The sequence below is a fragment of the Acanthisitta chloris genome, unplaced genomic scaffold (assembly GCF_000695815.1).
Source record: "Acanthisitta chloris isolate BGI_N310 unplaced genomic scaffold, ASM69581v1 scaffold23674, whole genome shotgun sequence".
NCBI classification, from domain to species: Eukaryota; Metazoa; Chordata; class Aves; order Passeriformes; family Acanthisittidae; genus Acanthisitta; species Acanthisitta chloris.
The window spans coordinates 52,349-70,420 of NW_008671326.1; the positions used below are offsets into that span (position 1 = coordinate 52,349).

The 18,072-nt window shown below is 37.0% G+C and overlaps 1 protein-coding gene across 1 annotated transcript in view; it reads left to right on the plus strand.

Moving 5' to 3' along the window:
* RALGAPA1 (Ral GTPase activating protein, alpha subunit 1 (catalytic)) overlaps nucleotides 1-18,072 on the plus strand; it is a gene marked incomplete at its 5' end in the record, with an annotated part of 124,739 nt that overhangs the window by 47,454 nt on the left and 59,213 nt on the right. The window contains 10 exons of the mRNA XM_009074066.1: nucleotides 1,450-1,602; nucleotides 3,128-3,321; nucleotides 3,447-3,545; nucleotides 3,637-3,792; nucleotides 5,184-5,312; nucleotides 6,267-6,392; nucleotides 6,786-6,844; nucleotides 9,796-9,904; nucleotides 15,574-15,684; nucleotides 16,620-16,688. Of these exons, the coding sequence (XP_009072314.1) occupies nucleotides 1,450-1,602; nucleotides 3,128-3,321; nucleotides 3,447-3,545; nucleotides 3,637-3,792; nucleotides 5,184-5,312; nucleotides 6,267-6,392; nucleotides 6,786-6,844; nucleotides 9,796-9,904; nucleotides 15,574-15,684; nucleotides 16,620-16,688 (1,205 nt within the window). The remainder of the gene's footprint in view (nucleotides 1-1,449; nucleotides 1,603-3,127; nucleotides 3,322-3,446; nucleotides 3,546-3,636; nucleotides 3,793-5,183; nucleotides 5,313-6,266; nucleotides 6,393-6,785; nucleotides 6,845-9,795; nucleotides 9,905-15,573; nucleotides 15,685-16,619; nucleotides 16,689-18,072) is intronic.

Here is an 18,072-nt window from a genome sequence, read left to right on the forward strand (position 1 = left end):
TTTCCCTGCCTGCTCTTTCTTTCCGTCTCATTCCTTTTCCTCCCTTCTCTATCCCACTCTCCCTCACTTTCTCTCTTTCCCATTATTCTTTATTGCTCCTTCTCTTGATCTAATTTCAACCATCCCCAACTAATGAGCAGAATGGAAATGAAGCAGATTATTTCTTTGAACATTTTTAAGGGCATATTTTGCATTATTTTTGTAAGCATGTGGAAAACAATGCTCAGTAGGAAGAGTATCATTACCTGTCATGTGAAACAGTAGTCTGTGTGTAAAGCAGTAGTGTCCCTCTTTCCTGCATAGAGGTGTTGATATAAATTGGTGGAAAAAGCTGCATTGCCTCTGTCATTTAAAGGAGATAGAGACCTTTACAGTTTAATGATGTAATTAAGATAGTTTACTGCAATTTCTGTTCTGGTAACAGTGACATTTTCTGTCAAGTCCTTTAAATAAATTGTTCTCTTTACAAGAAAGAACACTTCACAGCCAATAATTTGGGGAAATTGCTATTTTAAAAGCTCACTTTTTCATTGCCGCCCTTAAAGTTCAGTTTATCTCTAATGCTGAACTTCACACGTAATATTTTTGGGTGCTGGTTACATTTATCTAGGAGTTAAAATTGTTAGGTTTGAATTCCTCCATTTTAACCTGTGCTGATGTGTAGGAAAGTCTGTGCTGAATATCTGTTCTCTTTTTGTCTGCCATGTGTCTGTTATGGCTGAACTCAGCTTTTTATATGGGTTTTTAAACAAATTCAGGATGTGAAATGTAAGATAGTGCAGAAGAGCAATACAAGTACCTACTCCCTCGCCACAGATCTCTCAGTGGGGGAGAGTTGCCTGGAAAAGTTGCTCAGAGATGATCATGGAAAAAAGCCTTTGCAGCACTGCCATTCAAACACTTGTGTTTTCCAGTCTTAGAGGAAATAACACTTCTCTAACACTTTCCCTTAATATGGATTTTATCAGCCCAATCAGCATATAAGCATCAAAGATTATCAATTACTGATGTGAGCTTTTATTTATAAATTAACTTGCATGCATCCATAAACCTGGAAAAGCAATTGTTCCAGGAAAAATTTTGCTTAAATACTTTGCTGGAGAGACATTTAGGTAATGGAATGTGATGAGAAATTTTACTGGTTCAGAACTCTGAAAGTGCTGCAGAACAAACACATTTAAAATGAATTGGACCTAAAATGGATCTCTGTTAATCCATTTCCCTATCTGATTTTGATGTTCATCTCTCAGCTTTCCTGCATGTAATTTGTTTTCTTTCAGAGCACCATTCACAGGGAGATCTGCTTACTGGTTTTGTATCTTTTCTTGGCCCAGTTTGATACATAAAAGTAGCTCAGTTTTTTTGTTAATGCTGTGTTTTGACAACATTTCAGTAGCTCAAGAAAATAGAAAAGGCTTTTAAGGTAACTGTTAAAAATTGCATTTACAGGCTCTGAAAGTGCTTCTCCAATCCAATCTGCTCTTGGATCCCGATCACAGACACCTTCTCCTGCCACTCTTCATGCAGATCATATTGAGCAGAAGGATCTGCAGCTGGATGAGAAGCTCCACCATTCTGTTTTACAGACGCCAGATGACCTAGGCAATATCTGGAATAGAAAATACAAACCTGTTCTTTCTTTCTTTCAAATCCAGTATAGTGAAGTAGCTAGTGTCACATGAGTTGTTAACAGTCGTGTATGAGGCTATTCTATCTGCACTTTAAAAAACATTTCGTTACATGATTTCCTTTAAAAGCAGACAAAAACCTTTTACAAAAATGCATTTTATCTTGCATTTCATCCGATTTATTAGCAGTGGATTGATAGTCCACACATTTATAATAGTTATTTTGTTGCTTAGAATTATGGCAGCTTAATCTATTATGTGGCCCTGCCATGGACTGTTTTATCATTGATGTACAAATAAGATATAATTTAAAAGTAATGTTATAATTTCTTCTTGGGAGTTTGGTTCTTTTCCCTTTCATATTTAAACAAATTTGTTTATTAGATATTAACTATTAGATATTAACTAAGATATTAACTATCTTAATGTTCACTTTGTAAATACAATGTGCACATCTCTCCCATATTTGGTCTTATGGAAACAGAAGAGTGTCTGATATATATTCCAGACCCTTTTTCTTTAAGTAGTCTACTGATGTACAGAAATATCATCATTTTGATTTGTACTTTGAAATCCACAGCCTAGGAACCATTACTGTCTCTACCACAGTGGTCCAGATGTTCAAAAGAGGCTATGTGATTAGGCTGAATTCAGTTTTAATTTTGATTTGGTATGCCTGTGGGAGCTAGAAGATTTTCAGAAGATCTCAGTGAATTCAGGTGCTGAGGTGTTTTGAAAATCTGTCTGAGGGGGCAGAAAGAGGATTCTGAGTGCCTGCTGCTTTAAAACTGACTTGTGGCTGTTTAGCTACTTCAGTGTGACCTGAGTGGACTTGAGCCACCATAATCTCTTAAAGGTTTCTTTGTATGGACAATGTAGATTAATCATCTTACACCTAAAAAAGAATGTTTGTTTGTATAACACTGACGTGTGGAGAGTGCTAGGTGAGTGTTAGACTCTGGTGCTAGGCTACTCAATGTTGCCTCTCCACTCATGGAAATTTACTGCTTAAGGGCCAGTAGCTAGAGACAAGTTTACTCTCACCTCTCTCTTCATTTTGCAATAAAATACATTCCTAGTAGATTCTAAGGAAAATAGTCTTTCTATTTTATTGGGAAAAATGGGAAATGCAATTTTACCTGAAAGCAGGCAAGTGGAGTTCTGGAGGTTCATTGACTCCAAAGAGTGTATGAGTGCACTTAAAGGAGGAGTGGCTTTACTGGGTCCGTCCAATCTGTATTAGGACTCCAGTAGTGACCTTAAATGTAATTTATGGAAAGAATATAAGAAACAGGACAATTCCTTCCTCTACAGAGTTTATAACAGACATAGAGTTTAGCATATACAGAGTTGAGGTGGCTGAGTGAGTAAAAAATATCTTACTCTGAAAGCCTGATCTTTTTCCTTTTGGTTTTGGTTTTATGTATGTAATAGTTATATTAGAACTTTTCCTTTTCTGGAGAGGTAGATCTCACTATACTTTCTTTCTTCTGTTACAGAAACTAGTGAATTCCCCTCAGAATGTTGCAGTGTGATGGCTGGGGGAACACTTACAGGATGGCATGCAGATGTTGCTACTGTGATGTGGAGGAGAATGCTAGGAATTTTGGGAGATGTCAACAGCATCATGGATCCAGAGATTCATGCCCAGGTTTTTGATTACCTGTGTGAACTGTGGCAGAACCTGGCCAAGGTAAAAGAAACCTTTTCTCCAACCTAACCTGACCTGTTAGGGCAGGATTTTCAGAAGGAAAAACCCACCACCATATGTATTTCCCTTTAATAATTCTCTTCTGGTTATGTTTTTAATAATTGCAGATTAGAGACAATCTTGGTATTTCAACAGATAACCTAACTTCACCATCTCCCCCAGTTTTAATTCCACCACTGAGAATTCTAACACCATGGCTCTTCAAGGTAAATTTGAGCACTAAACTGCGAAACAGGAATAAAAGTTAATTTAGGTGTAGAAGAGTGTTTAATGTATTTTTTTATTTATGAATAATAGGCGACAATGCTGACTGATAAATACAAACAAGGAAAGCTACATGCTTATAAACTTATTTGTAAGACAATGAAACGAAGACAAGATGTGTCTCCAAACAGGGATTTTTTAACACATTTCTACAATATAATGCACTGTGGACTACTTCATGTTGATCAAGTAAGTTTAATTATGAAATTCAGGGTAATAAGAATATTAATAACTGAAAATAAAATTGTTTTCTCAAAAATAATCAGCTGAGTAATTTAACTTTGTCTTTGAACATAGTTATGTACCTGATAGTTTTTCTAAAGAGAAAATTTTGATAAATGGTCTTTGTTCTTGGGTGTAATCAGAAATGCTTTCTTTGTAGTCCATTTCAAGCAAACATGAGGGCAGAAGAGGTACTCTCTCATGTTTCATAGATTGTATGTTGCAGATTGTATGCAAGAAAGAGATGGAATTAGCTCTCTCTAAAGTCTGCTGTTCTTACTTGCTCCTTGATGCTACAGCTTAGCTAGTAAATTGTGCTCACTTCATTGGAGGATTTTGGTTCTGCAGCAAGTATAGGTACCATCAAATTGAGATATACTGAGTATATCTAATCAGAGGAGTAGACCTTTTTCATAAGTTTTAATATTAATAAGTCTGAAAATATCGTATGGCTTAAACTCTTTTTTTAAAGGTTTGCATCAGCAGTGTGAAAAAGTCGGGTTTGTGAACTTTTTTGAGGAGTGGTTCTAGGCATAGGGAGATCAAAGGTTTAAACAACCCTGTTTTCATTAACTGGGCAAAATTAGCCCAATATTATTCCACAGATGGCTATGGATAGGGCAGATCTCTGGTTTCTGTCCTGTAACAGCCAGTTTACACTGCTTTCCTTGCTGGATTGCAGAAACATACTGCCATTTAGTTGGATATCACTACTAGTGGAGAATTATTCAAAGGAGAAAAAGGGCGGGGTTTTTGCCTATCTGTGAACTTGGGATGGTTTTTAATAATTTAAACATTTTATACTTTTCCCAGTACTTTTGAAGAAATTGTGTCATGTACAGTAATTTTTACAAGTGCTAAGTCTACAAGAACAAAATATGCTGTGTTAAATAACTATATGGCAGAAACATTATCAAACACTTATTATAGTTTTTTCTTTATATTTTGGTTCCATATGGATATGTGTAACAGGCTAATACCTTTTTTAAGATATTACTTGTTGGAGAGGATTAAGCATGTTGTTAAGAAGGTATAATAGCTGGTTATCTTACTATATCTGTTCTGTACATATTTAAATGAATGGTTAATCTGTTAGAGAACTCTTAAAAGCTAAATGTAAGTTACATAAGAAATTAACTATTGTCCAAGGCTAAATTGATCTTTAAGGTATACCAGAGTTTACTTACCTGATACTTAAGGAATTAATTTTTTTGTGCTGCTCTTTGCTCATTAATGGTGTCTTAATGGCCTCAATGAATTTGCTTTCTCACGTTTTACTTTCTACCTTTGATAAATACCTGTCTTTTTTTGTTCATTTTTCATCTTGTTGATACTCTTCTTTTTTTCTCTTCTGCGAGGATATTGTCAATACAATCATCAAGCACTGCTCTCCTCAGTTCTTTTCACTTGGTTTGCCTGGTGCCACAATGCTTATTATGGATTTCATTGTAGCAGCAGGAAGAGTGGCTGCTTCTTCTTTCCTCAATGTAAGTATTCATCAGTTAGTTCTCATTTATGGGTGAATGGGAAGAATTTGAGAGAAAACTGAGCCTTATTTTTCCTTAACTAGGCTATTAACTTGATCCCAGAATTCAATGTAATGGTTATGAGATGCAGATCATGTACTATTTTATTCTAGAACAGTACACATGCAAGTCCTTTCCAGAAAATATGTGAAAAAACTACTGTTGAAGCAGAGAATCTCATTTTACTTCAGAGTTCTCAGAATTGTGACTGCCATTTCTGTGCTTTAAAATGTTTTAAAGTAAATGTCCATTTTGACTGTGAATTTGTTTTAAAAGTGTATTTAGACCTCCGTATCTCTGCTATGCAATGACTTTCATGATCAGGCTTGAGTACTCAAATCTGCTAGTGGTTGCACCATTTGGATGTGTTTCTGGTATTGTACCCAGGCAAGTTCAGCCTTATATATGTAATACTGATATGATTACCCAGGTGTTGTTGGCCTTACATGATTGTACTCTCTCAAAGTTCCCTAATAACATCCTCCAGTTGTCTATGAGTTCTGACTCTTTGTCCCATCATTCCCTCTTTAACTGGCTGTGAAATCCAGCCTCCCGCAAGCTGCTATCTGAAACTTCTTCAGATTCTTGCACTGTAGTCTCTCCTGTCCAGGAGTGCTTCATGCCACATTAGCTGAACCTAAGACCTGAGCCTAGTTAGCATTTCAGTCATTTGTCTGTAATTCTGGCAATTCCTCTGCTTCCTTTTGACTGTCTTGGAAAATAGGAGCATAGGATGTGCATGAGTAGCAATCCTAGGGGTTTTGGTCTATGTTTACTCAACTCTACAGAATTTGTGGGAGAAAAGAAATAGCTGTATAGAGTTGCAGCCATTGTTCTCTTTTAAGGCAGCTAGAAATGTCAGCTTCCTGCCTGCAGTAAGATTGTATATTTTCTCCCTCCCCCTTTTTGTTTTAGGCACCAAGAGTTGAAGCACAGGTTCTTCTAGGATCTCTAGTCTGTTTTCCAAATTTATATCGTGAACTACCAGCTCTTCACCCAAATATTCCTGACATTGCTGTGTCTCACTTTACAGATGTTAAGGTAGGAATTTTAAGAATATTTGGCTAGTATTTGGCTACCAAATATATGTTTAATATGGTGTTTTTCCAGAAAATACTTCTCCTTTATTGTTTTTTTTTTTTGTTTACCCTTGATATTTTACGGAAATGTTTTGACAAGAATTGGATAAATGGCTCAGCAGCAGAAATTGGGACAGTAACTTGTAGGATATTCTTGGGGTAGCATACTAACAAGCATCTGGGGCAGACAAGAAGTTTGGAGTAGTGGTAAGCAAACAATTCATCTGACCATGACCTAGAGACTTAGCTAAGCAACGTGCCTGTGTGCACTATAATAAAATTCTAATTTTTTGATGCTTCATGTGATGGAGTTATGGGTGAATATTTTCACTGCATATTTTCTTCTTCGTTTTAGGAACTCATAATTAAAACTGTGTTAAGCTCAGCAAGAGAGGAGCCATCTGGACCTGCACGGTAGGTCATATGAAAAGAACTTCTAAATGAATAGATTCTTTTCTTTATTATTCTGTTTTGAGGTGGATATATTAAAGTAAAAGTTTGTGTGTATTTTATTAATGGTTTTCTTCACCACTATCAAGACTGTGGTCCACTACATGAATTTGAAATTTTTTGTAGTAGAGATATTATCAGAACAGACTGGGCCAGTCTAGTCCAGTATCCTTTCTCTGATAGTGGCTGATAGGAAAGAGGGTAAATATGGGTAAGAGTCAAAACAAACTGTATGTTTGCCAGTCTGCTCTGGTGTTCAGATCAGGGATTTTCTTTCCTAGAGAGCCATTTCTTACTTTTATTAAGGACAAGATTGTTAACAGGGGAGGTATAGTGATTTTTTATTAGATCACATGATTTAATTTGACAAACAGAAACAATCCAAGGTACATGAGCCCTTCTTTATGGAATGGAAAAGAAGCAGAAAATACTGAACTAAGCATTAAACAACGTATGGTTGTTTTGATGCTTAAACCTAAGCATCCTCACCAAATAGGGAACTTCAGAGGGGATAGTTAACAGTTTTCTCTGCTGTTTCTTAATAGGATATTGTTCCTCCTTACCCATGCTCAGAGGCTCTCAGTTAGAGAGTCCTGCGTATGGGATTGGAAGAGGAATCTGTAACACCTGCCAAGGAAGAGCATACTTGTGTGCCTCATGTATTTGGGAAGTATGTTTATATATGCACAACTAATGTATTATCACTTAAAAATACTAGAACTGCATATCCAAAAAACTACAAACCTGGAAAGATCAGCTCATTGAGCCTTTAAACGTTTTGCTGGAAAAGCAAGAGCAGTTTTCATCAGCCAACTCACCTCTTTCTTCACTTCAGCTGGTAGTATCTCTGAACACAGGGGAAGGACAAATGTTCTGAGATCATGTTCAGTTCATGTTCTTTAACTTTCCATTTTGCTTTTGAAAAAAGTCATTTAAATCCACTTGGTTCAGAATATTCTTACTGATGCTGTGGCATTGAAGCACACTGTATTAGCATCTTCAGTTCTGACAGTGTGACTGGGAAGAGGATGGGAACATCTTGCATATCACTGTATCTTATCTAGCTCTGAGGATGTGTATATAGGAGCAGAGGCATATATGCCTACCCAGGCTTTCAGAATGCTGGGTTATGTTGCCCCCAAAATACAAAGTTGGACCACTGTGTGTAATAGCATTAAATTAAGATTGAAAAGGAATAGATTCCCAATGTCTCTTTGAGTTACCTGTGCCCCTCTTCTCCTTCTGAGAGATGGAAGGGCTTGTCTTCATTGTGGGAATAATGATTTTCACACAGCTTCTGAAGCCTTGACTACCTTATTCCTCAGTGGCAGTTTATCCACAGTCCTTTTTGATACTAACTTCTCTGATACCATCTGATTTAGAGCTGTACAGAGTTCCTAGGGGTTGCTATCAGAGGTCGTCTTTAAGATCTGCATTATGAGTTTGCCATGTTGGCTCAGTCACTAGTAGAGGCCTAACTGCAGTTTCCTGGGAGACAACTTACATTACTTGGAAATTAGGTATATAGCCTTGTATATCTATAGTAAGTTTGAGTGATGTTATTGTTACTCAAGCTATAAATCTCTATTCCTTATCAGTTCCACAGACACTTAATTTTTTGTGTTTGACCCAGCTAGGCCTCAGGGAAGTCAGTTACCTGAAATATATTCTATTCTTCGATCTCTATCTATGAAGAATAATAACTGTATTAATCAAATACCTCTCTTGCTGCCGATGGTCTGAAAAAGAAGGGATAGGTTGATGAACTTGGTGTTCATCTCCTCTGCTTGTGCTTTTAAGGCTGTGGTTCTTTAATAACAGCACTGTGGACACATAACTACACAGTTTCTAAGAGACTACTCTGAATAATAACAGAACTGCAGTTCTTAGTATAAACCTCCCAGACTCTGGATATTTTGCACATCAGTATATCATCAAATGTGGAATGGTTCTCAGTAGCATGAAGAAAACTTAAAATAGTAACACAGACTTAGAATTGTTTACTCTTCTGTATACTAAAGATATCTTTTTTGAGTCACCTTACACAAACTGTCTACATTTATTGTTAAATCCATGGTATGTACTTACTTTCTTTTTTTCAGAAAAAATTGAAACACATACTATGGAAATAGCCAAAGTGTAGGTTGCTCCCCCTCTTCTGAGGCTGGAGCATGCTTAAAACATTCATGGGAGTAGCTTGCCATAGTAGCTTGTAAATGGTCCCGAAAAATTTCTCCAAGAAGAAAGTTACAAATATCTTTGTTAGACCATTCCAATACTTACCTAATTTTTACAGTCAGGTTGGTTTTATGACCAATATATAGGAATAATCTTTTCTACTGGAAATTAAACTTTTTCGTGTCTTACTGCACATCAGAGGATTTCTTATCTTTTCCTTTCTTATAATCTCAGTATACTGTCTTTGGCATTCATTTACTCCTCCTCTATTCATCCTTGTCAATCTAAAACAATGTAAACATTTATGAATGAGTAACATTCCCATCTCTTGTCTCTGTGTCTCAGAAGCTCTAAATAAATATTAGCAAACTCTTATGTTGGAAAGCAGGAGCCACCCATCACATTTTTTACTTTGTCTTAAGAAAATATAAGCATTTTCTGCACATTGATTTCAGGTACTATTTCTAATTGAAAAAGCACATAGACATGCAGGAACTCTTGATGTCTTTGGATTTTTCAGTTGGTCAGCAGGGTGCTTCCTGTACCTTCACCAGGACAGTTGAGATTTCTTGCTCATTTTAAAATAAGTTACAGCATTATAAAGGTTTTTATGTAGTTCTTTTCAAAATATTAAAAATGTGTTTGTTAGGCTTTAGCAAGACACATAATGTATCGTAAAAATTACATATTCTTGTAGAATGTTTCTCAACAACTTGTCCTCCAACTTTGTTTTACAGATGTGTTGCCCTTTGCAGCCTTGGTATTTGGATCTGTGAGGAGCTTGTTCATGAATCACATCATCCTCAGATCAAGGAAGCATTGAATGTGATTTGTGTTTCTTTAAAGGTGAGAGACTTAAACTTTTACAGTGTATATTGCCTTCACATGTAAAGATACTTTGCCTTTTCAAACTCATGATTGTGTTTTAGCATCCTTGCTTCTCAGTCTCGTTTGCAATCCTAACAAAAGACTAAATTCAGTTTAATTAGTGGATCTCTGAACTGTCAAAGTTCTTTACCCTTCTTTAAATTTGAAGGGAATGGTGTGCTGGGATGTAAGATAGTGGCTCTTTGTCTTAATATGTATCATTAGCCACTCTAACCTCTACCCTTTGGATCATAATAGTTTGTCCATCACCCCATCTTTCACTAATAATCCTGGCAATTCAGGTTTCAGCAAAAGCACTGCAGTCTCTGTCTGACTTTGTCCAGCTGTACCCCTTTCCACATCCTAGACCCAAACTTCCAGCAGGGTTTTCTGCATCCATTTCTAACTAGATCTAGAAGCCTGTAATGGATTAGCCTTAAATAAGGGCCTTTGTTCCCAACTCCTCTGCCTCCCCTTGTCCCCTCCCAAGTAGTGCAGAGCAGATGAGAAATGGGGAATTATGGTCAGTCCACAACAGTCACTGTCTGCCACTCCTTCCTCCCTCCTTCCCCTGTCTGCAGTCCTTCAGCATAAGCCTCTTCCTGTGTGGACTGTCTGTGGACTGCCCACAGACAGCCCTCAAGAAATATCCAGTGCTGCAGTGTGGAGTACTCCAGGGCTGCAGTGTGGGTATCTCTTCCAACATGGTCTTTTCTGTAGGCTGCAGGGACATCTCTACACCTAGAGCACCTCCTCTCCCACCTCCTTCTCTGACCTTTATGTTTGCTTACTGTTTCTCATTCCCTTTTTTTTTCCCCATTCTCTGCCTCTGGCATTTTTACCCTTTCTTAAACATGTTTTTCACAAAGTTGCCACATACTTAGCAGATGAGCTCAGCTGTGTTCTTTGGTGGGTCCATTGCAGAGCTGGCTGGAACCTGCTGTTTCTCACAGCCTTTCTCACAGAGAATCTCCTGTGGCTTTTCCAGTACCAAAACCTAGCCATGTACCCCCAGTACAGAACCATACAAAGATGCTGGAGTACAAAAACGTTTGAGTCTTTCCTTCTCCAGCATTTTTATCTTCTCCCTGGGCTAGCCATGTTTGTCAAAGTCAGTCACATACCTTGCTAATTGGTATCCTGGGTTACTAGTACACTTAAAGCCTCCATGGTACATTCTCCTGCCACAGGAAAAGGAAAAGGCCATGGTAGAGAGAACATTGGAAGGAATCTCAGTTCTCGGAGCCATCTGCCATATGTGCAAGAAGTCTGTCCCAAGCCAAGTTGCTGCCTTGTACCCTTCAGCTACTGGCTGAGCAGAGCATCCAGTGTAAGAGGGGGTCAGTGAGAAGGTGACACCTGCAAAGTCCAAGCAGAAGTTTCCCAAAGCTTCTTGCTCACCTGCCCTCTTCTTGCCCCACCATCCAAATCCCATTTTCCTCATATCCTCACATCATTCTGTGCATGTTCACTTCTGAGTTCAAGAGCCATTGCATTTCAGTATTGCTTCTTAGCTCTGTCTAGATATATAGTGAGAAATGTGGAGTACTTATGCTGCAGGCATGGAAGCACTGGAGGATTTTTAATTAGCTGTGGCAGAGTGCTTTTCTGTGCTCGTTTCAGGAGCTGCATGGTTTTGTCTTTGTTTTTTCTTTATGAGTGTTTTTCTTTTCCTGCTATTTTAAATCTTTTTCATATTTATTCTTACTTTATAGCCTAATTAGAATATTAGTTAAATAATATTATTTTTAGCATTTTGAAAATTTGCATTTTTGTGAACAATATCTTCAACTTCTTAAATATTTTCCAGTTTATTTTCAGAACCTTTTTACATACTCTTTGCCTCAAAATTCAATTAATAGTCCATTCTTTCTTTATATATACATTGATAAAAATTGGAGTGCACACCTGTTGGGGAATATTATTTTCTTTTAATCAATGGGAATCTGAAAAGGATCTTAGCAGATCAGCTGATCCCATCCTGTGAAGCAGGATTTGAGTCTGTGTCTAGAATGGGTAGCTGCAAGGCTCTTAGTATTAAACTCTAAATTGCAATTTCCTGTTTTGAAAAATCACATTCATTCTTTGCAGCTTCACTAATGCTCTCTTCCAGGACTTTCCCCATGCTTTTTAATATCCCTTATATCTTGGATTTTATCAAGTTCCTGTGCAAGTATGGTGTTAGGCGAATGATGTTGTTTTTATCTTGCTTCTGCAGTTTATCAGTGTTTGAGCTATTTTTAATCCTGACATTCACTGTGATTTCTCTTCTTTTTCTTTGACGTATTTATTAAGTCAATTATTTGTATCTCGTTTATATTAAACATAAATTACTTCTTGAATGAGAAAGCAAAGATCTTTATATTTCTCCTTTGCTTTGCTTTGTGTTGGCAAAAGCATCTAGAGCATGCTGGCTTTTTTCCTGTTCTGAGCAGTGGTATACATTCACAATTGAGTTTAATAATGAAATGAAAAGTTCATAAATATGTCATGGGAGAAACAAATTAGCTCTAATTTGTTACCTAAGCAATCTCCTGGCTACCGAGTACTAGAAGATTTGAACTCCCTGAATGGATTATTTTCTTATTTTTAGGCGAAATGAATGGATAGGGAGCTATAGTCCTAGTCTAACTTACTGATAAGTTCAATTGAGCAAATAACATTGAATAGAAATGTTAGCAGCAATTATATGCCTATTTTTGGAACACAGAAGCATATTCAGAACTGCAGTCCAGCACCTTGCTTTGGATATAGCTATCTCTTCTCCGAGCAGTGTGGCAATACTACTGTGTCTGCATTAACCTCTGCTGAAGTCTGAGCACAGAAGATCCTAACCAGCCATCCAGACCCCTGCATCTCATGCTTTTATTATGCTTCTCTCAAAAATGCTGCAGATACATCACAGCATTGTGTTGTACAGGCTTAGTTGAATGAGTGCTAAACATAGCTTGTTTGCAAGTATGGACACGGTTAAACTGATTTCACATCCCGAAAGCGATGGACCCTTGTGAGGATGAACAGTATGGGATGGCTGCCCTTCTGAGAAAAACCCCAAGGGTTAGGCACCAGGCAAAGTGCCAGTTCACTGACACTTTTTAAATTTCCCCATCAAGTAATTTTTCAAAAATTATGTCCACACTTACACTACTAATATAGTGAATTCTTACACTTTAAAACATACAGCATTTTCCAGAGACAGAGAATAGTGTGTAGCATCACATAGCTGCTTCCATGCTACCTCTGAAGGCTCTTGGAAAAGAGGTCAGAACAAAACAGGTGACTTGAAAGGGGTGAATTGTTTCACTATCCAGCATGTACTCAGTGTTGCTACTTGAATTCAGGAAAATGTCATTCCAGGACCCACAGCTCTATAACTGTCTGTGCTAAAGTGTCTGATGTCCCTTGGAAATATGATATATTGAGCAGATGAAGGGTTTGATCTCTTTCAGCCAGTTCCCATATGCTTGATCAAAACATCCTACCTGGTGCTCTTCCCATGAATACGAAAATTTGAGTGCACAAGATTAGATTTGAATTTTATTCATATTCATTATTTTATGTCCTTCATCTCTTATGTGAAATTTATGTCGCCACTGACTTTTGTTCCTTTCTGCAATTAAACCCAAAACTGTCTTCAGCCACAGAACTGAGAGAGGTTAACTGATTTGCATGAACTAGCACTATGAATAATTCATTTTGGAGTCTGATGATACTCTTAAAAAAACAACTTTAAAAATGGAAAAAAGAAAATGCTTGCTAGTGTTAAGTGATAAATTTCTGATTATTCAAGGACCCTGAAAAGTCTTCATGTCTTTTTCTCAGGTTATGTTTTCTTGCATTCAGTGATCTGGATGCTCTGTATTAAGCTACTCTGGTTTATCCACCCCTTTTGTCTTCTCCAGTGACTTTGGGGTTTTCCTGCAAGCTTGTAAGGATGTTTCCAACAGTCTGGATTTGATCTCAAGTTCTGTAATCAAATTGTTATGCTTTTAGTTTTATTTAATTTTTTTGGTTGTCACTCGAGCTTGAGCATTAGAATCTATATGCTGCTTACTGTGCTCTTAGGGTGTGCCTCCACAGCATGGAGAGAGGCTGTCTCATAAGGGATTAAAAGTAATGGTGTTCTTGTCATAGGTTTTGTGAAGACTTGCAGATGTGAGATGTTTTACTGTGTTTTTAGTTAAATGCCAAGTATAACATGAAACTGCATCCACTGAGAAACAGAGAAAGTCAGAAGAATTAACTACCTGTTGTATACTCTGGTTTCCATCTCTGTCAATGACTTACAAGAACCATTCATAGTCTTTCTTTATGCTTACATAGATACCACAAATAAAAAAATGTTAATTAAAGCTTCATACTCCATGCTTTTACTTGTGCGTGTACCATTTCTTTCATTTCCAGGACTTTACATGTAAAAATTGTTAGCTCTGCTTTAATAAGAAGCTGATCCAGAACAGAGTTTTCTTCCAGTATGTTTTCCACCTTTACATTTTTGCCATTCAAAAACTTTATTGTGAAATCCTTAATTTTCTGCTCAGGCTTCATTGCTCAGGCAATGCTTAAAGCTTTATTTTTTTTAAGGCTTGTGAGATACACCCTTCCCTGAAGGATTAATAGAACTGAACTGTGTAAGAAAACAGTCTGTGAAGCCAAGAAATAAAATCTAAGTGTTTTTGCAGCATAATTGTCCTGCTCTGAGTTCAGAAGTAGGCAGCCACCTTGCAGCACATAGCTGTGACAGCTTCACTGCTGAGATTAAAATAAGCAAACTACCTTTTTAAGAATGTAGGAATTAACTCGTGAAATTACCTTTGTCCTTGTGGTTTGCTGCACAGCTTAAAGTTTTAAAGCAAGCGCAGTCAAGATAGAAACCTCAATGACGTGTCCTGTGCATTAACAATTTAGGGAAACATATCCCCATCTATTAATTTCTTTGTTTTCCCACTTAGTAGTGTAGAACAGAGTATACTTCCCCTCCCAAGGCTGGGAACTAATTGTACAAATGCATTCACTTCTGCAATGACCAGCACAGTAACTGGGGAAGGAAGGCTCCAATGCAGCAATGTTCTTCTGCCTTTAGGACATAACAGAGCAGCAGAGTTAGGCACAGCGGCCGAGGGGCGTTCATTGCTGTTCAACGAGCGCTGGACACAGCAGCCACTAGCAAACAGCAGAACAGTTAGTCATGGTCAGTACTGTAACCTGCATTTTGGGTATGTGGCTGTTTACCTGCCTTGGTTCTCAGCAATGACTTATGATTTCAGAATTAGATCCCTGAGGTTCTTTAGCAATGATTCTTTAATAATTGTTAAGGTAACAGGAAATGAATTCTTTCTTCGTGGCTTCATGATACTTTACTAACCAGTCTGAAGTTAGTTAGGAGAATCCTTTCCCCTTTCTCTCATTGTCTGTAACTCACTGGTTGTCTGTTCCAAACCTTTGGGGTTAGCTGCTAGCATTCATTTACAAATACAAAATAATTCCATTTAAATTTTGTAAAATTTGATTCTTTTCCTTCAGTCAATAGGTACTTAAGGAATTATATGTATAAAACTGTCACTGAAATTTGTGACCACCATACCACCTAATGTATTCTTATGTTAAATCATTTAGTCATCATTACTGTGCTGTGTTCTCTTTTCAAGTTTCCAAATAAAACAGTAGCCCAAGTTGCCTGCAGTATGCTGAACATGCTGATACATTATGTACATAGACTTCAACTGTACCAAGCTGATTCGCCTTTACGAATTATTCAAGTAAGTAATGTTTAAAAATTCGACATTTTCAATTCTTCTAAATGAACAATAAAATATATTTTCCTGAAATTAAAATACCAGAATATGGACAATTATATTTCACAAAATATTGAATTACTTAATAATAGCAGTAGGGATTTGCATCACACTTACTTGCTGACATGTAACATGCCTGTATCATGCCTATTTTTTTTCACAGAGGAAAAATTATATGAGAATCTTGTCAATAAAGTCCAAGGTTTTTTAATATTAAATATCTTCAAATATGTTTATCTAAGTTTAGTGAGAAAATGATTATTTAAAACATGGATCTGAAGTGTATTTTGCATAGCCATTAAAGAGTTTCAGTATAAAGCAAAAATAATGATTTTGAATACACCCCCCCGTAACAGGGAAGTAGACTATGGCCTCTGTGAGTCCGAACCACAGAGAAAAGACAGAGGTCTCCCAGGTAACTGGGAAGCGAATCATGTGGAAGCTGCATAAGAGGCATAGCAAGCATTTCTCTGCTCCTCTGCCATTGCGTTTTTCATCAAGTACAAACAGGGTGTATACAAATTCTAGTAGTTCTAAGAAATAATGGAGCTCAAATAGCCCCATACACAAACCCACATCAGACTCCTTGCTGCACCCTCCAAGTGTGTTGAAGCCAGTTCTCTTCCTGCCTGCATATTTGGGGTAGCTGTGTAATTTCATTGTCCTTAATGCACCTACATCATTCAAGCAGAACATATTCCTTCGATGTCTTCTGCAAAACTCAATTAAATGTGCTTTTATAAAAAAAATTGACAAAGAATACTGTAATTTGTCTCAAAATAACTTTAAGATAATTTAACCATGAAGATAGTATTGTGTCACATTTATCTGCTGAAAAAAATATTTTAAACTTAAATATTTAGCTTATATTTTAAAAGAAATCCGATATACATCCCCAGATTCTGATAGCAACTATTACGCATCTGCTGCCCAGTACAGAAGCTTCCTCTTATGAGCAGGACAAGAGGGTAAGTATTTTTCATTTCCTTTTAATGGGTCAATTTAATTACAAAGCGCATGACAAAACTTTGTTACAAAATTTAAGCTGTGTTTTAAATCAGAGAGTCACCTTTTTAAGTATAATACAGTATAACTTTCCTAGAGTATTGTTTATCCAAGTGAATTTCTGAAGTATTTGTGGTAAAAGATGCATTTAAAATTGAGATTGATTGTTTTCCATTATTAGAAAATTGTCTTTTTCCTTATCCTTGGTGAATTTACAAGCAAATTAATGTGGAATCTTCGAACTTGCCTTATAGTGAAAGTATTTTCCTAACTTGTAGAGAGTATATTGCAAAATATTTACAAGGTTATGGCTTTTTGCTGTTTCCATAGTATGTACATTCTTAACAAAGATAGCCTGTAATGTTCAGATGAATTTGATTATTGTCATCCTTCAATACAGCTGCAATCTGTTTGTGTTTTCGATGGGCCCGACCGCCCCAGCTAAGGTGGGATCTTTGTTCACCTGATACTCACAGCAGTACTTTCTGTCTCCTGAGAGCTCTCTCTCCTCAATTATTTGGCTTTGTGCTGGGTCCGTGGGACTCAGTGATCATTGAAATTTAGGCACTTTGGTGCAGTTTGTCACTGACAGCTCCATCGTTCTGGATTGCCATTCCCACAGGAGCTGGAGTTCACCTGTTACTCGTTTTGGTGTCCAGAGCTCTGTTTCACCTCTTGTCTCTGCTTGCAGGAAGTCAGGGGCTGTTATAGACTACAGTCATATGCCAGGCTAGCCACTTTTCCACCTGTGGATGCTTCTCATAATTGAAAAAGTTTCCACATGAGCTAATGCTGATCATTGTACATCAAATATCATATAAAAAATTGTCTTACCTATTTTGACAAATGTAGTCCTAATGGGTTTCTTAAAAATTGGTTTAATATAAAAAGACTCAGAGCCCTTCATCATTAGGTTTATTATACTGTGCTTCTGAGAGACAAACTGGTAATTCATTATGTGAAATGAATATGATGTTTATGTGTCATTTATTAGTGAATTAGTTAAGTGGATTTTCTATGAAAGACTTTTATTTAACTTGGGAAATAGTTAAGAGTCTCACACCTATTTATCTGAATTGTTTTCTCTTCCACAGCTAAGTTTTAAAAAGTAAAAATTATTATTTGAACCCAGTAAATTATGAATAGTTTGGAGTGGATGTGGGTCTTAATCTAATGCTGTTCTACAGTGTAAAAACATCCCCGAGTTGATTCTTTAGCTAACTGAGCAGCTTACAATACAGAAACTAGTCAGATTGCTTTCAGATGATACCTGGTGCTGCATAACCTTATTGATATGTTGTGTAGGATATTCTGTGTTATTTGTAAAGCACTAAATACAGATGAATT